Raw genomic sequence first — 21,758 nt, forward strand, 5'->3', positions numbered from 1 at the left:
CTATAGTGCAGACAATGTAACTGTATGTAAGATAAAATAGAGACATAAACTAGATACTGTGATACAAAATTTCTTAAAATGTTTATTTCATAATTTTAAACAATCTTCTAGTTGAAAAATATTAAACACAACCTGTAGATTGAAGGGCAAAGACAAGGACATATTCTGGGTAGTGAAACTAGGGGGGGACAAAAAATTTCAACTGAAAGAAAAAGGAAGGATGCACTCAAAAACATCATTTTAGCCACAGTTGTTAAATGAATTTTCAAATTTATTGTATACCAAGAAATAAACTCAAGCCTGAAATCATTTTCAGAAATAAAGTAAAAAATACTAATAAACAATAATTATTAAGCAACTCTTGCCAAGGCAGTGCCAAGGCCTCAGGCAACCATGTCCACTGTGGTGCACAAGTTGTCTGCAGTATGTGGCAGGGGTCCCTGGTGCACTTCAACTCAAATGAAATGCTACAGGTTTGATGGGAGAGAGATCCGGCCAGAGAAAGATGTGAATTCCATTCAGGCCGGTGAGAGTTTGCCATGTGACATTGCAGTTGTATAGTGTCATGCTGAAACATTGTGTTGGGTCCAGTCTTCACAATTGGTCAAACCACAGGCCCCACAATTCATGTGATGTCCTGGTCTGCTGTCAGAGTACCAGAAATGTGCACTAGGACGTACCACTGATGAAACATGATGCCTCCCCATACTATGATGCCTAGTGGGGCCAGTGTGATGCTCAGTGAAAAGGGCTGGCACATAGCATTCCGTGGATATCACCACACCTGTCATTCCTCCACATACAGAAGTAGGATTTATCTGTAAATAATATCCAGTGCCATTCAGTGGTCCAGTTGCAATGACAACACCATACCAGGCATACAGCCCTGCATCAATTGGTTAATGGCATCCTGATTACTGGTTGCTATGCATGCAGCCCAACTTCATGCAAGCTGTTGTGAATGGTTTGGATGGACATAGATGCACCCATTGATAGAGACAGGCAGCTTTGGATGTCACATGCCTTGGCAAATGGGTCCTAACAGGCCACTTAGCAAATCTGATGGTCGATGCAATCCACTCCATCTTCAGTGTGTTTGCAGAAGTTCCTACCTCCATGTCCAACGTGCGTGCATCGACAAACATTAATTTGAAATAAATTTGCATGAAAAAAAAGATGCATCATAATTCATATTTCAGTATAACACAATGACTTCATCATTTATGATGATTTTTTTTATACGAGGGCTATTTTTTAAATAAGGTCCGTTTGTGAATGAAAGTGAGAATAATGCGCAATCACGGCAGTATGCATACGCTTCTGCTCCGAGCAAGCTTGGCGCGTGTTTTGACGCCATTTGCAGCCATATCGTCTGTCTGTATGCTGAGCTGTAGAAGTTTAAAATGTTTAAGAAAATTGAGTCTCCTGCCGACTGTGAGATACGATCTGTTATTCGATTCTTGAATGCAAGAAACTTGGCAGCAACGGAAATTCACCGTCAGATTTGTGAAGTTCACGGTGATAATGCTACGAGTGACAGTAAAGTTCGAAAATCGGTAAGAATGTTCAAGGATGGGTGAGTTAATGTGCATGATGAGCCACGCCCTGGCCGACCTTCTCTGATTTCTGAAGATTTGATTCGTGATGTGGATAACAAAATTTGAGAGGACCGATGATTCACGATTTCAACGTTATCAATTGAATTTCCACAGATTTCAAGATCAGTTTTGTATACCATTGTTTCGGAGAAACTGAGTTATCAAAAATTGTTTTCTCGGTGCGTTCCAAGACTGCTTTCTGACGATCACAAAACAAATATTAGACAGTGCTTTATCGTTTTAACTCGATACGATCATCCACACAGTCCAGACCTTGCACCAAGTGATTTTCACTTGTTTCGATACTTAAAGGAGTTCCTTGGTGATCAACATTTCAACGATGAAGAAGAAGTGAAAACTGCAGTCGTGGATTGGGCTTCTTGACAGGTGGCATATTTCTTTGAAGTTGGAATTCAAAAAATTGTTGAGCGGTATGACAAATGTCTAAACAAAATGGAAATTATGTAGAACAGTAGATAAAAGTATGTAGAATATGGAAAAAAAAATATTTTAACGATATTTACAGTATTTTTCTTCTTATTAAAAAACGGACCTTATTTAAAAAATAGCCTTCGTATTAAGCAATCCATTTAAGATCTTCAAGTACTTCTTAAATTTTTGAGAAATGTTTTAAAGTGTATAAAATCTACATTATTTTATTACTTTTATTTTTATTAACAAATTGACAAAAATGTGTTTACATTATTTTCAGCTTGAACTTATAATGTGAATTAAAAAACAAAACAGAATTTTAAGAAATGGATTGTGATTAAATAAATGTTTAAATTTTTTCAAATAATGTCAAATTGTGTGTCAAAAAAATGTGCATTAAGTTCCTTGAAACCTGGCTTGAAAACCTGATATATTATAAAAGAATAACAACAACACTCCCATGGTCACCACCTGGTCGTGGTGGGAGAGTCCAGTAATTATACTGATCCATAAAGCAATGCAGGCTGGAGCACAAGCTCTTGGTAGGGACACTCATGCCAGTAAGGTCTATGGGGAGAAATAAAGCTAAGAGTGACCACATCCACATTCTGTGGAGATATTTATCGTGGTAGTGTAAGAAGCCAGGGGTTGAGGTGCAAGACTTAACCCCTTCGTCAAAATCAGATCAGTGAGATCAGCTCACTTTGTCACTGGATGGTGTAATCTATTAATTGTCATCAAGATTGCACGATCCTTTCGACGTCAGGACCTGACACCAGTTAGAATGAGAATTTTTACTATCCTAACTCGCAAATATTCTGATATACTTGGGTTTAATTATGTTCAAATAGGAGGGTGCTCCATAGTTCAAGTGGGAGAGTTAGTGAGGTTGTCAGCAATACATGAGTGAGAGCAACCATCATATAAATTCAACAAATTTAACATAAACTAAAGGATTACAAACAAAAATCTAGGCGTGAGGAATACAGTTTCCTTGATCTAGCTACTAATACACTAGAGAGTGCTATGAATACTGGCTTCTAATAACTATTACCAATTGAGAGAGAGAGCATACATAAATCAGTTAATTATCATACCTCTTTGCAGTAGTGGCTGTTGCCTTGGAAATAAACTATCTGTGGAGGACTGGGGAGACATTTGGGATGACACTTGCACAATTCACGAATGTAAAAAGATACTCCTTAGGGACTGATCAGGTTGGAGGATAAGACACCAAACCAAAAGGATAGCTTCCTGTAGGATGATTGCCCCGAAGATAAGGTGTGCGATCATTATATCTTCATCGGGTGTGGGAATTTCGTCATGGGAATGACCTTTTGTTTAGTAGTGATGACACTTTGAATGTGTCATCTCTGGGCCGGCTAGGGTGGTAAGAATGAGTCTACTTCAGCTAGATAGCTTACTATTTCTTTTGATTGTTTTTTAGACTCTCCCTGTGGACTTATTTAAATGTCAACTTTCTCAGGTTGATGCGAGGAAGAAGGGACTTGTTACTTCAATGACCCCCTACTAACACAAGATCCCTAGTCTATTGTTAACAGTTAAATTAACATTTGATTGTCTTCCATTTTTAACTTCATGGGAACCGGACGGAATAAAAAAAAATTCTTATAATTCCCCCCTTTTCCACAAATTTACGGAAAAACAACTTCTCAAATCTCACAGTACTAACCATATCTAAGTGTGATACTGGCTTGGACGTCACCTGGGTTAACAAGGTGCATGTTCATGGGTTAGGCAGAGGCTCACGTTCAAAAAAATAGGCCACAGTCTCCCTTGGTTACCGGTGGTGAAAGCAGCACTGACCCAAGCATGGCTACTGCAATGCTCTCGACAAAAAAGAGGAACAAATCTAGCCCTGGTGTTTCTGTGGCAATGCATCCACAGACCACAAAGACTGGAAAACCATGCTAACGGATGAAATGGACATTAGAAATGAACAAGTGCACTTCCACAATGAACAAGATCCACACTTACTATGCCATCACAAAACTTGAAACAAACATGATCACAGACAGATACACACAAAACACAATTCTATCACAAGCCTGCTTGACGGAGAAGAATAGAAACACAAATAAATGACATTAGACAGCAATTAGTAGGCTGACACAATACATAAAAACAACTTAACACCCATATTAAAGAAACAACTCAAAAACATTTTCAAGAAAATCAAAACACACAAAACATGAACATCACTTTCTATACAAAATTTCTCTTTAATCCAAAAAGAACTCATTTGGTAGACGATCTCACAGCTTTCTGGTTAGAAACAGCTTTATTTTACATATTGGATTACATATGCATTTCAGGTTGGTTTAAATTCCCAGCCCCTCTTAAGTGATATCATAGAATATTTGATTTATGCCCTTATATTTCTACAATTATATCTTCCATGAATATACACTACATTTCCATTTTTCATGCACTTAAAGTGGGTGGGTTTAAGTGTATGAAAAATGGAAATGTAATATGGGACTGTAGTGTATATTCATGGAAGATATAATTGTAGAAATAGAATATTTGATTTATGCCCTTATATGATATCACTTAAGAGGGGCTGGGAATTTAAACCAACCTGAAATGCATATGTAATCCAATATGTAAAATAAAGCTGTGAGATAGTCTACCAAATGAGTTCTTTTTGGATTAAAGAGACGTTATATATAGAAATTGAATAAACAGCAAGATGAACATCACAACACACACATTAAACAAAACCTTGCAGCCAATGTATTCTGTAATGTATCAAAGCACAGACTCAAACAATACAAAACATGTACACTATAAATAATTTATTTTGTTGTTTTTGTAAGCAATGAAAAACTTATTTATGGCAAATTAGTAACAAAACAAACACTGATACACAGCACAGTGGTACACCAATAGAAGAACTCTCAACTTATTGGTCCAGTGCTGTCACACACAATGCTGAAGCAGGCTGGATTGAGGAGGAGAACAAACACTTGCATAACATACAAGCTATGTCCTGTGCTGAAATAAATGTACACGACATCCACTACGCTGTTAACAGAACACACAACTGGAAGACACCTGGTGTAGACAACATTCACAATTTCTGGTACAAAAAGTTTACATCACTGCACCAGGAACTAGCTAAACATCTAACACACATCATCATCAATCCACAAGACATGCCAAATTTTCTTACTCAGGGCATCACCTACATGAAACCTAAAAACAACAATACCACAGACCCCACACAATACAGACCAATTACATGTCTCCCAACACTGTACAAATTATTGACATACTGTATCGCAAACAAATATACAAACATGTTGAAGAACACGACATTCTTATGGAACAACAAAAAAGTTGCCATAGAAATTACAGGGAATGCAAAGAACAGTCACTCATAGATTCAGTCATTCTACGGCAAGCACACAAACAACACAAACATACACATGGCATATATAGACTACAGAAAAACATTTGACAGCATTCCACACAGTTGGCTGCTACATATTCTACACATGTACAAAATCTATCCAAAACACTGTGAGGACCGGGTTTAACCCGGCCCAAAATCTTTTTTTTTTGTTCAAACCCCCTCATGGGAAATTGTAGAAAAGGTCGAAATTCAAAGGATGTGCAGCCTTCCGCTGTCGAAAAGCACTTCCTTTCTCTCCGGATCCAAACTCTTAGTCACAGAGATAGAATCATCAGCGATTCACCAACTATCGCGATTGGTGATCGAAGATAACGTGACCTGTGGTATATAAGGGGGGAAAAGGCGGATAACGGGGTCGCTGAAGGTCCAAATAAGACGCATGTCCCGTCTGATCTGACTCGAGAATCGAGGACTCCGAAGCCCGCCGACGACGAGCCGCTACAACTGATCCTCCTGCTTACCTCCACGACCGGAGAACGACCGATCCTTTTGCTTATTGAGACGATTATTCCTACGATTACAGCCAATACATCCTAGGAAGAGGTATGACCCCGAAATTTGTAAACTCTCTCCCCCTCACGGTTAGGAACTGGATGCGTTAGATTTTCTGTATTTTGTTTATCTGTCTAAATAAATCGTTATTTGTTTTCATCATGGTTCCGTTATTTCGAATATCGCCTTAAACTTATCGACGAACTCCACTCAACCTGACAAATAATTACCCAATCCCGACAAATCGGGATATCAAAAATTTAGCCATCTGTGACAGTGGGGTGGGTCTTGCCGACCTGTTCGCCAAAAAGAAGGAGGTATGACTCCGTCCTACCTCCCGGTGTTCCCACAACACTATGCAAAACTGGAGAACAATACTACATCTCAGGATTCATAATGCTTCCATACAAACAAACCAAATATTCATTAGGCAAGGAATTTTTCAAGGAGGTTAAAACAACACACAATATGGTTGAAATATCAGACATGAAAAAACAACAAAGTTTATACTGTCACGTCTCATGTACAGTACATGTACAAAATAAAAACTTTATGCATCCACATAAAAACAACTTCATCAACTCCTACAAATCACACATTCATACACCAAGGACATACAAATGGAGTTTAGCCTAGACAAATGTAAAACACTTTGCATAGAAAAAGGAATCATGAAAATGGAGACATCATTGAATCCATGAAACAGGGCAAGTTCAACAAGTATTTAGGATTCCAGCATGCCAAACTAACAGAACATGCACAAATAAAGCAAAGATTAATTAAAGAATACCAAAATAGGTTAAATGCTATTCTCAGAACAGAGTTAAATGCAAAACACACAGTTAAAGCAATAAACACATATGTCATCCCAGTACTCACATATTCTTTTGGAGTTACACAGATCTCAAGCAACTCCAATGTATGAGTTCAAAGGAAAACAAGAACAACACTTACTAAGCATAAACATTATCCTAAATCTGGCATAGAAAAATTAGCCCTTCCATGTAAAGATGGCAGATGTGACATGATTGACATAGTTAACCTTCACTACAAACAAATACAGACACTACAAGAGTTTTTCTACAAAAAACAAGAAACATCACAGTTACATAAAGCAGTAACTCTAGCAGATCAAATAAAATGCCATTAAATTTACACTCAACATATAAAAAGCATAGATACCATTAAGCAATCATGGGTTCGAAAGGCACTCCATGGCAGGCATCCCTGTGACCTGGCCCAGGATTTTGTTGACAAACCTGCATGAAACAGCTAATTAGCTTGGCGATGCCTCTTTGGGGAGATGGAAGGATTCATGATCGCCATACAGGATCAGGTCATAAATACTAAAAACTACAGAAAACACATACTCAAAGATACAACACTCACAAATGACATGTGCAGAAAATGTCACATCATGCCAGAAATTATACAACACATCACTTAGATTATTTACATAAACATAATCCACCAAGGGCTTGCAAACAAATACAAATTATTAGACATCCAGGAATCATACTACAAATACATTCCAGACAGTATTGGAAATGACATGCACAAACTATACTATGCAGAGCCACAATCATAGATAAAACAATTTACCACAACAGACCAGACATCAAACTCATTTACAAACACAATAAAATCACATACATTATAGACATTTCCATTCCAAACATACAAAACACATGCACTGAAAAATCAGCAAGTACACAGAACTCGCCCAGGAAATAAGGCATCTGCGGAGGATGGATAGGGTGCTTATTGTTCCTGTTGTCCTCTCAAGCCTGGGAACATTACAATTGAATAGAAACACATACATCACACTACAGAAGGCCACTATATTGAATACATGTCATATTGTTAGGAAATTCCTGAATACAGACACATACACTGACACCCTTAATTTTTGTCTTGTTTTGGTTACTATGCCTTGATTCTGGTCACAGCCACTGGTGTCAACCAAGTATAACTCACTAAACCTAACATAAAGCTTATGAATATCATCATCACTATTATTATGATTATTTAGTACTAACCAGAAAAAATTCTGAAGCATAATATTTACTTTGTAGAAAGTTTTTGTGGGACAATTTTGACTACATTACAAAAACATTTCAGATGCAATTGATCATATTATTTAAACATTTAATTCCATTTTATATAAATAATATGTACAACAAAATAAGATGATGATTACAGTTTTATATCTAACGTAACAAACAGTTTATGAGTAAACTATAGCTTTGAAGTTTTTCTTGATATTTGTGTATTTTAATAAGAACATTTTGTGAAATATTGTGAAAAACTGATTCTCATTTTTATATCAAAATGACATAGATTCTTTTATTATAAACCTTATTGAATAATTGTTTAATTTAATTTTTGCTTCATATACTCTCTTATATTTATAAAAATTCTGTTCTAACTACTATAAATTTGTTCTAATGTATTTACAGTCCTACACTGCAATATTTTAAACTGATGATAATCAGATCATGACCAAAATGCATTTATTTAATAAATGCTGGCTTCTTGAAACAAACAGTGATTTCTTTATTTACAAAGATGGTACCAAGTTTTGTAACTTTTAATAATAAAAGAATTGAATCTCTCTCAAAACATTACACAGAGTAAACAGCAAACAAAAAAATAATAATTAATTTATGTATAATGTAAATAATAATCAAAAATTATAATAATAAACTAATGAGTGTCATTCCTACAAGAATATACCATTACAAAAATTTGCCTCAATTGAATTGGACAGTATATGTGGTGTTAAAAAACAAAAATTCAAAGAAACTACTGTAGATCATTATCTTTCTGCCATATCCAATTATCAGAAAACAATAACAATCTTTTATTGTAGACTATGTAACTGTTTTGCATAATTCAGCATAGGCAAACATTCACTGATAAGCCAATTTAAAAAAAATTTTTGAAAGTAATACATATTTTTAAAACAAAAAACCATAAAAATTTTAGTGCTTAAAATCAAAAATATTAATTACCGACATTAGTTATTAGTTAATATATTAATACTTTCCATATTCATTTAAAACAAAATGTTAAAAGCATTTAAAAATGTAAATTAATTTATTCAATTGTTGTATGTAAATATATATGATCATTAAATGAATTAATATGCAATAGAATTAAACAACAAAAATATATCATTTAAAAATATATCAAAAATTACATATATAACACCATACATATAAAATTTAAATAATGTTAAAATAAATAAATAAACTAATATTTTTACTTACTGAATCTTTATCAAATCTACACATTTTAGTTTGTATTAAGTGATCAAGCAACCAATCCACAGGCTTATCATTGTAAAAAACAACAAAGAAAACTACAAGTTTTGAAAGATCAACTGATTTAAACATTTTTCCTAAAAACAAAATAATCTTATTAAAAATGTATAATTATTATATTATTTAAAATATTAATCTTTAAAAACACTAAAAAAGTTTTTAAATAAATATTAAATATGTACCCACATATATTAAAATATAATTTTTTTACTATATAAAAAACAATTGACATTGTCAAATATTAGACATTAATATTCCTTAAGTATTTCAGAATTCAGTTTTATGTAGTGCAAGAAGTCATGAACATTGAAAAGATTATCTGTAATAAAGCTTAATAGATTTACTAGTAAAGAGCAAGTCACAGCTGCTACAATGCATTACAAGACTGGGGTTTAACTGATATCAGAACAAATATAAACATCTTTTAAATTAAATGACATTATTAATATGAACAGAGATCCACTTTATTTATATTGTAGATATCACAAGTATGAACTAGTTTTAAAAAGTACTTTTGATTAGGCTTTGAAAAGATATGTAGTCCCAATAAATCAGTTTTGTTGTCATAAATAGGAGCTAAACAATCTGTACCTAGGTCAGAATAAAAGATTCCAAAAGTGGAAACATTTTAGGAAAAAATAAAAAGTGAAATTATAACTTATTAAAAATAAATTACAGTATTATACCTATGGAGATGATTAATGAACTGCTTGATTTAGCACTTATTCTTAGATAATACATAAAAATAGAAAATAAAATTAAAATTCAACCACTAGGAAAAGACATTTTGAATGAGTCATGCAATTTGCTGTTTTAAAAGTTTTATATTCTGCCACTAATACAAAATTATAGCTAATATTAAAACAAATGTACAAAGTGCTCATAGAATTTTATATTTTATGTGAACTTGTCTTTTTTTATTTGAATCTAATTAAAGCACCCAATTAGAACTTTAATTCAATGTCTACAGAAATATGAAACTGTATATTAAATGTTGTTCTTGTGAGTGCTAGATTGTTTTTCTTCAGTTCATTAATACTGAACACCATAGATAAATAATTACTGAAAATTATCAATCTTTCACAGAAGGTAAGTTTATTATTTTTTTTATTTCCATCTAATGAAGAATTTTAGAATCAGAAATATTTCTATTAAAATTGCACATCTGCTAATTTATAATTTTTTTTTTTTAATATTTATTCAAATAAGCTATTCATCGTCACTTTAGCCTATTGCTCCTAATGATTTTTGTTGTTTATTTACTAGTACCTATTGCAAAATATTAATGATACTAAATAAAAGCATTACAAAACAAATTAAGATATTTTTTTTTTCATTCTAATTTATTGTACTTTTTTCTATAATTTTCTTACAGCTCTGCAATGTTTGCTAAATTATTGTACAAAATTTACTAAATATGCTACATCCCAAGTAATTTCTGTATATTTTGGTATTTTGTTTTACTTAAAAGCCTGATAAAGTACAATAGATATAACTTCATAATCAATTAATATATACATAATGTCCCAAAAAAAATGTACTCACTCTTTGACTGACCATTACTAATATACTAAGTTTTGATTTATGTGTTTATTGACATGTATACAAGTCTAATAAGTTAAATTAACGAAAATGTAATGGCATTACAGAAAACATTAGTATTTTCTCCTAACCTAGTTTACTCATTCCTGCAAATGTTAAAACTGGTTTCCACCATTTTCCAAATACAGCTGATACTGCAAACCAATGGATTTGACAACATTGTGGAACATTTCATTGGGAATTGCAAGACATTGCCTTCCAATTTCTTCTTTTAACTGATTGATTGTTGCTGGTTTTATGGCATTAAAAACGTATGAGTATTACACTGATAAAGAGTGAGTACATTTTTTTGAGACACCATGTATATACCTTGAAAATTTAACATTAAAAAACAAATAAAATTGTACAAAAATTATTTAATATTTGGCATTTCATAATGCACATAAAAACCAATCTGTAAACAAAATAAAAGATGTTAGTTCACTTAATTAATTAATTATCTAAATAAACCTAAATAATATACAAAAAAAGTGTGTGTTATCTAACACTACTTTTATATTTATTATAAAGAATAATAAGTTTAAAGTTTAGATTTAATTGCTTTATTATTTATCATTTTAACTTACCTATAAATCCTAGTTGACAAAAATCTAGTATAAGCCATTCTTTTTTTAAAGTAAGTTGTTTATAAGCATAATTTTTCATAATTCCTATGTATCCTGGTTTGCTTAAAATATCATCTTCCAGCTACAAATAAAAAAAAATGAATTTGCTTTAAAGTGAAAGATTTTTATGTATAATTTAAAAATTTTTTAGGAACTTCATATATTGCAAAGTTCTGTTTCTATCCAAGTTTATAACCTCTATTGCAAAAAATTAAGCTACAGTCACAAAACTTTGCATGTATGTATTGTTTGAGGATATGCACAAATTTGGAACCAAAAAGATGTTTTATAAGAAATGACAGCAACAAGATGACATTTTAGTAAGTGGTAAATCCTCCCCTAGCAGCTATATAAGACAAAATTTGGTGTGGCATAGAGTCAATTAAGTTGCTTATGTCTTCTGCAGAAGATTCTGCCATAAAGTTTGCAGCTGGTTAGCTAATTCATTGTTATTCTGAGACAGCTACAATTGCCATCCAAGTATGTTCCAGATGTTTTTTATTGGTGATAGGTCTGAGGACCTGGTTGACCATGGGAAGGCATTAAATCCTCAAAGACATTGTTGACAAAGTCAGTATATAGTCAAGCATTGTCTTGTTGGTAAATGACACCTGGGTAGCTTGACAGCATAGGCAGAACAATTGGCTGTATTCTGCAGCCAATACACAAGACATCAGATTACCTTTCAGCACAACTAGAGAAGATTGGGAGTCCTCTCTTGGGACAGCCTGACTGTCACATGTGTGATGGCCATTTGCCACTCAACAACAAATGTGAGATTGGAACACTGGCCAGTCCTCCTCCACAAACATATGCAGCAGTCATCATCACAGAGAGAACATGTTTCCATTTGGACACTATCCAGAATGACTGAGCTTTGCACCAATGCAGACAGCTGTATAAAGACTACATTAAAAAATCTATGTAAAAAAATGAAAATTTCTATAACTTAACTACAAGGGCGAGTTTTTTTTCAAGCTCCGATGGTCCATAAAACAAAAGAGTAAATAACAAAATGAATTTATTGTTTATCAAAAGTTAGGTACAAACATGGTTACTTTTAGACATAATCACTGTAAAGATTGAGGAATTTGTCATATCTGTGGACAAGGTTTTCCATCCCCTTATCATAGAATGTTGCCACCAGTGAATTGAGATGGCCTTAACAACATTGTTTTGAAGATCGTTATTAGTCTCAAACCTCTGCCCTCCTAGCCACATTTTCCGTTCAAGAAAGAGGTGGAAGTCTTCACATATTAAAAAGTTCCAAGCTGGATGGAAGTCTTCAACACCTTTAAACACCCATCACATAGCCCCGATTTAGCGCTGAGCGACTTCCACCTCTTTCCTGAACGGAAAAAGTGGCTAGGAGGGCAGAGGTTTGAGACTAATGACAATCTTCAAAACAATGTTAGGGCCCATCTCAAGTCATTGGCAGCAGCATTCTATGACAAGGAGATGGCAAAGCTCATCCACAGATATGACAAATGCCTCAATCTTCACGGTGATTATGTTGAAAAGTAATCATGTTTGTACCTAACTTTTGGTAATAAATTCATTTTGTTATTTACACTTGATTTTTTTTTTTTTTGTGGACCATCAGAGCTTGAAAAAAAACAGCCTATGTACTGTACATACATGTGTAAATGTAAATGTAAATGTTAAGAAAAAATTATGAAAATTAAACTTTTATACTAACCTGAACATAAAAAGTTCCTCTTGGTTGAGCATACATCATCAAATATGCAAAATCTAAATTCTGTTTAGTTCTCCATCTAAAATTTAATTTAAAAAAATTATTCATCATATTAATTAATCATAGTCTATATTGCAATATATTATCAACATTAATGTTAGCTGAATGAAGTAATGTGTAAACATTTTGTTCTCTAATTTGCATTCCATAATTTTATAGTAAAAACATTCTAATAGCAAGAAAATAGCTGTTAAAAGAATAAATATTTTGGTTATCTTTAAAGATGTTTTTGGTTGTAATCTTCCATTTGATTAGAGAAAATAAATAGATTATTAACTGAAGTGTGTGCATAGCCACCCATTGTCAGGACTCAGGTAACATTCATCTTTCACAAGTGGACATCAAAAGTTAAGTGAGGTTTGCATAGGCAACTACTCATGCCCAACCAGAAATTGCTCCATAATAAAAGGAGGAAAACCTCATATTTAACATCATGCTAAAATCAAGAATTAAGCAATATAGTTTAACAGTATTTTAATGTCATTTAGGAAAATTGGCTGAGGTTATTTGGATGAAATGAGAATTAGTTAGCATTTTTCCAATAAGAAATAATGAAAAACTCTTCCTGATGCCCAAATTATTCTCATAAACACATCAAGATTAGTAATGATGTATGGCTGTATTTTCAAACTCAAGTATGTTATTATTTGTTATTCTACTTTCTTCAATTATTAGGTGTCATAGACAATTGAAATGAAATATTCTGTTTTAACATATACCAATATTTTTTGACAAACTTATAATAATCATATCAAAAATATACATACAACATGATTTAGTTTACTTACTTTACTCTTGCCATATCATCACCCAAAGTTTGACGTAACTTATTAAAATCAGGATAATAATTAGAAGGTGGTGATATTATTTCTAATAAACCAGATGATGTATATAAATGAAATCTGAAACAACAAATATAATCTATAGTAATTATATTAAATACTAATTTTTTAATTAAATCTAATTATTTATAACTACAGTAAGTAATGAATTAAATCATCATCCAAATGTTAGTTATGCAAAGTTTCTTTATCTGTTTGTCATGGCAAGTGACAAAATATAGGGTTATCCTCAACTGTAATGTTAAAATGATTTGAACTTTGAAAAACAATTTCAAAATAACTTTATCATTTACTTTTGCCCCGTAATAATAGTGTAATTATATAATGCTAATGTGAGAGACTGGACTTGACGAAATTCTTTCGTCTTTCGATTGTTAAATTAGTTCAAACCCGGCAAAAACAAAATTTTCAATTTAATTATTGGAGGATGATCACATCTCTCTCCCCAGAGTCACTGTTTTTCCCAAGAGACTCATTGAATATGTCACCAGGAACTAACAACAAATATTCACCATTGGCTGAAATTAGTAATGTGGCTAAAAAGAAGGCATCGAAACCAAAGGGGGAGGAGAACCCCTGATATAAAAGGATTGAATTGAGGACAAGAAGGTCGCCGAGAGTCTGCCGATCCTTTCTTCTGCCCTTCCACCAATCCCTTGACCATCGTTCCTGTCCATTGTTACCATCCTCCAAACGTGACAAGCTGACATAACGAACTCAAATTCCCTCGATGATCCAGGATGATTTCATCAGGCAATCTACAACCTCGACAATCAACGCTCCAATCAAGGTATTCCGCATCACGTGTAATATTGTAAGCGTGATGCGAAACACCATGATGTGCTCTCAGCTAGGAACTCATTAACTTAAATACGCAATCATGTTACGCTATATAGCTTTATCCAATTTTTAGACACTGTAAAGCTAAACAGAACTCTCTGTTATCCTATGTATATGTGTAAATAGGTTATATAAATAAATGGATATTTTTTCTTTTATAAGTAAGTTGTAGTGTGCACTTCTTTCGGGCGCGATGTCTCGCAGTCTGTCTCCATCCCAAACCCCTAGTGTCTACATATGTGAACGTGAACACAAAACTGAAACCGCAGCCAACAAGGTTTCTGTGTTTGCCTTAAAAGACACAGTGGTGTCAGTCCTAACATAAAAATCACCAGTCTGGTGCCGACCCTCTGGTCACACTAAATTCTGTGGACTTGTAAACTACACCATAACTTTTTTTAAATATAAACTTTAATTTAAAAATTTGATACTCAATTCCTAACGACACATCATTCTATGATATACTAACAATAAATTAACATATTGAAGTTTATTATTATTATTTCAACTAAATATACTATATTTTTTAAGTATATTATAGTATATCAAACACGAATAAATATATTGATATCGATCATTTCCACTAATTCTAATTCAAAATTTATTTTATATCATTTAAAAATATTTAAACTGATTAAGAATAATTAACAAATTTGGTATACAAATAGATAATTAGGCCACTATTGGGTATTAATATTACAAATTTAATAATTAGAAAATTAAATAAATTTAGGAAATTCTGAAAAGGTATGTTCAGAGTAGGATTCAAATTTAACTTCTGCTTACTATGCAGATACGTACCAATTACACTATTCAACATCCATTAAATCTCCTCTTCCGAATATATACAGTCAAACCCGTTTTTATGCGGTGGATAGGGACCGCATTAAAAAAAACGCATAAAAAAAATCTCACAAAACTTCACGAATGGCTGTAAATAATAGTTTTCGCAACACAATTAAAAAATATTTTTTTTACGCGGTCAACAGGGACCGCATTAAAAAAGTCTCACATAGAAAATAACTCAAAACCATACGAAATAGAATTTATTGACAACAGATGTCAGCACTTGAGTGCATCGTCTGGTCTATCGTCTGTTTTACATATTTTTGTCCAGGTGGTGTTTTGTTGACTTAAAAAGTAAATTATTTCATTTTTCGCATATTCATGCAATAATATTACTATAATAAGTGCATTTATGCTATAATAAGTTTATTTAGCTATGATAAGTCAACGTGAGACATGACGAATCGCACGAGACTAGTCGCCAACTATACCGCACAAATAAAAAAATCGCACAAAAAACCCGCAAAAATTAAAAATTCGCATAAAAAAAATCGCACATAAAAAGACCGCATAAAAACAGGTTTGACTGTATATAATTTGATCTGAATACAGATCTAATTATGTTTATGTTTGGAATTAATATCAAACTAACTGATAGATATAACTATTGCACATTGAATGAGATTATCCACTGTATAGTCAATCTAAAGCATTCAGCAGGCTGTAATTTTGTTCCAGTTTGGTATGTGTTATCTTTGTATGGTATATACATTTATTCCTATCTCATAGTCTACTTTTAGACCAAACTCATTAGTTCAATCATTCTTATTAATTGTTTTTAGTTTATTTAATAAATTTTCAGACTAATTTATAAAATTCTTATTTACAACAAAGCTGCCATGTCTCATTAAATTTAATAAGAGATGGCATTTAATGTCTATCTATAGTGCCAAATTGGTTATAATGGTAATATTAATGAAAAAATATCACACAGTGCAAAAATGTTATAACAGTAACTGTAATATTCATATGATTTTTTTGTATTAAAGATCAGAATCAGAGACAAGACATCAACTCTAACTCATAACCCTGATATATATATTGTATTAAATGAAAAATCGTTAATCATTTTTTTGTTGTTGTAATAATAAAACAAATACTGTATGATCATGACTACAGTTTAAACTTTGACTTAAATATATTAATTTAGACTTACTCTTCTTCAATTTCTGTTGCCTGTTTTTGAACATAATCATAGTCTGTCTGCAAAAAATAAATATAAAAAAATATGTTAAAAACTAATACATATAATCATCATTAATTTCAAATTTAATAAAATATTTTTGAGTGTAATATATTTTTACATACATTTGTATATTTGATACTGATATGTAGAAAATAATTAAATATAATAACGATTCAATTAAACTATGTAGCAAAATATTAATCTATCCTTACATAATAATACGATGTAGAACATACAAGGAAAATCATACATTTTTCCAATTAATTTTGCTATTACTACTAAATAAAAATTACTGTATAACAAATTTTATTTCTATCAATCAGATATTTAACAAGGTACTTATTTTAAGAGTTGAGTTTATATTTGTCACTGCAATATAATATTAAGGTTCCAGTAATTCAGAGTTTCTTTTAGTAATAATCACTGCTATAATATATAAAAACATTAAATGTTAGTTTTTAAACAGTTTCAGATACATCTCTTCTGAATAGTCTCATTTAAAAGAATATTCATTTTTGTATAATTTTGAATAGGTCTGATATTATAAAAGCTACATTAAAAAACTACAATGTAGCGTTATTTAAAAACGCATATTCACTATTATCCAATATTGTTATATCCATAATTAGATCTGCAAAAAATGTTAAATAAAAGTTTCAGTAAAATCATTTGATATATAGACATTGCCATTAAATTTTTGCTAAAAAATCCCATTTAATGGAAGAATTTCAGGGTTATAAATAGTTCTGAAAGTTATAAATGATACTGTACAATGCAATATAGAATTAATAGCATACATTCAACATAATTATGTATGATTGTCATTTTTATTTTTGTTGTTATTATAAGTAAATTTTTATTCTTATTTTTCCTGAACAAGTACTAAATTAAAGTACAGTAGCATTCAGATAATTCACTTATTGATATTTTTCAATTTAAGATTATCAATTCAATGTTTTCCAACTATACAACAAACTAAGTCACATTTAATATTTAAAATATAAAATAACATAATAGTAATAATACATTTAGGCAAGATTGTTTTTAAATAAAATTTTTATTTAAAATAACAACAGATCTCAAATAAATTAATCAGTGCTATAATTCAAAAATAAAGAGAAATGTGCTTTATTTTTTAATCATATATCTTTATTATATTGCTTTATTTGTGAACTTTCTCTGACAGGATATAATATATTATCTTTGTCAAAAAAATAAAAAATAAAAAAACAATTATAATTATAATTATAAACAATTAATTGAGACAAATTTGTAAGAAAATAGAATAATATAAATTTGAAAGTTATATCCAGCAAAATTGTAAAGTACTATTTTTAGTATCTTAGGAAACCGACACTAACTGCAGCCGGTAAAACTTCCGTTAACCTAACGGGTACTTTATGCGGATTCGAGATTAGTTTGCCAGGCCTGGGCTTTTACGCGTGCACCAAAAAATTAGTAAGAATAACGACAAATATCAAGTCAAAGCAAAAAAGTTTCAAATATATTTAATTAGTAAATAGAATTTACTATGTACAATTTGTCAATAATCCAAAACAAAATTTATTAACGAAAATCAACAAGTCAACCCGACAATAAACTCAGCTACTTAGCTTAACTTAATATTAATTCCCCTTTTGAAAATTCGACAAATCAAATACTTAGAAACTATGAACAGAATCTCTTACGAACTAAACGTCTACCCGTCACCTCACTATACTAGGAACCTATATCCTCAATCCTTGCGTTATCGTCAAATCGAACTCCTTTTTAAACACCTTGGATCGCCTAATTCTCAATCAGAACTTTGACCAGGAATCACCTCACTTTGGAAATCACCTCGTCATTCTTCGGTTGACGTGCTGGTTTTATGCTGTGAGGTGACGTCACAACTCAGCTGGGTTACTCCCCTTATTTACATACTTAGTTTTCTAACATTAAGTTTCTTTCTGGCAGCTTTAATTTTCCGACAAAAGCTTATAAACTGTTTACAAAGTATTTAGCACAATTTTCTGGGATGTTATTACGGTTTAGTAAGTATTTCTAGTGAGTGTGGTGATTCCCCCTCCATCTTTTTTTTCTGCAGACTGTTTACTTCCGCTGGGCAGCGCAAGTGCACGAGATTTTCCTATGGCGCTTGTTTTTTTCGTGAGTTGGTTTATCTTCTTTTTTCGTTATTACTAAGAGAGTGGTGGGGAACCTTCATCCTAAATAAACATAAGCCCCAAACAAAATATAATAAAACGAAAAATAATAATAAAATAAAACTAACGCTCGGACTCAGTTCCTTACAAAATCACAACAAAACTATTTTTTAACCCGACAAAAACATCAAAATGATTATCAAAAGGTAACTTTTGATAATCATTAAATCATACATACTATAGTCATGTTCTGAAAGTAAGGTAACAATCAGCATATGTTAAGCATTAAAACAAACAATTCTGCATAGCCAAAAACAAGATTACAAAAAGAAAAAAGCTATATATTTATAACCATCCCTTTGCGACCATTAAAAAAATTTCCCAAAATCTTTCCATTGATTTAGATGGGACATAGACCTCTATTTTGTGAACACCTTCAATAAGTGGCCATATTATTTTGATCCCTTCCATACAAATCAGCATCTAATATGTGGCCATTTTCACAAGCCTAGTCATGCAGTTACTTCAAATGCAATTTCTTTGTCATATGGAGCTGCTTTCTTTGTTCTATTTCCAGGAATGCTATTATGACTGCTATTAACCAATGAAATATAATTTCTTTACAGTAAACAAGAGCATTAGGATGGCTGGCAACTTTCTCGAAGACTTGCATTCATTAACAGAATTGTAAACAACTGTAAAATCCAGAACAAATTTTTTAAAAACTAAAATGTGATCTTATTTAAAAGACTTCATCAGACTAAATTATTTCAAATATTAAAGGCATTCTGTGAGTATCTTTGATATTCAAGTTTGCTAAATCAAGTTATTAATAACACAAAAAATAATTTTTTTTGACAAAATATTAATTTTATCATTAAAACACTATTTTTGAAACTTAGTCTTTAGTTTACTTGCTTAAATTTTGAATAAACATCCTTCTTGTCTTTGTAAATTGTTGAAAATCTTGTAATAGTGTATGATGAAATAAAAATTATAAATGACACACTTGTAGCCCACCTCCCATATGTGACCCCTTTTGCTTTTTGGAGAAACCCAAGAGTGATCAAAAATAAAAAATAAGTGGTTTTGCTTTGTATATTATATATATAATAATATACAAGTAATCAATCAATCATTTATTTGATATGGCTTTTTGCTTTTACAAAGGAGATACAAAACACTTTAAAAACAACATAATTACATATATTATGATCATTATTATTATTCAGGTACAATTATAAATGAATTGAAATTTAGAAACTATTGTAACATATTTACTAAATAACAAAAATATCTACACAGTTTAAATAATGTTACAGAACTTAAATTATGATCATAGCACAAAATTATTTTTCAATTTTTTATAACTGATTTTAATATTAAATTTTCAGTACATTCACAAGATACAAACAAATGATTTTTAACATTTTCAAAATACAGATTACAAAAGGAATAATTAGAACAAGGTGTTACATTAATTCTACAACGATTTAAAAAAACAGTATATTTGTTAAGCTGTAGTTGTATCATCAAAGATTTAATCTTATAATTTAAATTTAACAACAAATACCTTTCAGGTGTTCATGAAAAGAATAAAGAATTTTTCAACTATACTTCTGCTCTATATAAAGACCATCTTGAGCCCAATATTTCTCTCTCAAAGATTGTTGAAGTTTGACCAACAAAAGCCTTTTATCAGAAAACAGAGCAATAAATAGTGGAAAACCCCAAATTAGACAATAAACACTCCACTGAGGAAAAACAAAGTTGTAACTGAAGAATTAGTAGTTACTAATTTTAATTTGTTATAAACCAAGCTCCTGAGATCAGACTCTTAACAGTTCTAGAATCTTAAACCAATAATGTAAAATAGCCATAGTTAAACTTATAGCTAACTGCAGTCTACCCAATTCAAATCTCAAAACAGGTCCAGGTACCAAACGATTAAGATGAAAAATCGATCTAATGAATCTCAATTGTCTTCTCTCCAGTCCATCAATAAGACATGGACTCCAAACAGGAAACATAAAACCCAAACTTGATATGATCAAGGAATCAAACAATCAATAATATGACTTAACAGAAGATTGTTTCATTCTAATCATTAGCTTTATTAATTAGCAAGTTTCAGTTTAAATTTTGTAATTACTTTGTCTAAATGTAAAGAAAGCAAGCCCTGTGGAGAAAAATAAATACCCAAATATTTATAGGATGACACCACTTCCAATTTAGAATTGATTAAATAGAATTTATCAGTTTTTCCCAGCTTAGCACCTCTCTGAAAAATCATCATCTTAGATTTAGCATCATTAATATGTAATCGGACAGGCTGGCCATGTGGAGTTTTCTGGGTTTTCTCCACATTTGTAAAACTTGAATAGGGGCCAGTTTCCCCTTACAAGACCTTCCGGAAGGCATTTACCCTCGCATAACATCACACACCAGAGAAGGCAACAGGGAACCACTCTGGTTGTAACTTCCCCCAGGATACACCTTGACATCTTACTAACCACTTATTAACACGCGCCAGGTGCTCGCCGATGTCAGGATTTCTGATATGGCACACAGAGAGAGAGAGTCCAACAATAATCCTATAAAAGATTTTCTGCTTAAGACCAATAGGAGCATAAGAAAGTACTGCAATATC

The 21,758-nt window shown here is 31.7% G+C and overlaps 1 protein-coding gene across 1 annotated transcript in view; it reads right to left on the bottom strand.

The window, feature by feature from the left end:
- LOC136985318 (alpha-1,3-mannosyl-glycoprotein 4-beta-N-acetylglucosaminyltransferase A-like) overlaps positions 1-21,758 on the bottom strand; it is a 96,414-nt gene that overhangs the window by 13,314 nt on the left and 61,342 nt on the right. Inside the window, exons 4-8 of the mRNA XM_067282575.1 lie at positions 16,935-16,981; positions 14,039-14,152; positions 13,194-13,269; positions 11,456-11,576; positions 9,234-9,364 (exon numbers count right to left, since the gene is read on the bottom strand). Of these exons, the coding sequence (XP_067138676.1) occupies positions 9,234-9,364; positions 11,456-11,576; positions 13,194-13,269; positions 14,039-14,152; positions 16,935-16,981 (489 nt within the window). The remainder of the gene's footprint in view (positions 1-9,233; positions 9,365-11,455; positions 11,577-13,193; positions 13,270-14,038; positions 14,153-16,934; positions 16,982-21,758) is intronic.

The sequence above is a fragment of the Centruroides vittatus genome, unplaced genomic scaffold, assembly GCF_030686945.1.
Source record: "Centruroides vittatus isolate TY-2023 unplaced genomic scaffold, ASM3068694v2 contig_958, whole genome shotgun sequence".
Lineage (NCBI taxonomy): Eukaryota > Metazoa > Arthropoda > Arachnida > Scorpiones > Buthidae > Centruroides > Centruroides vittatus.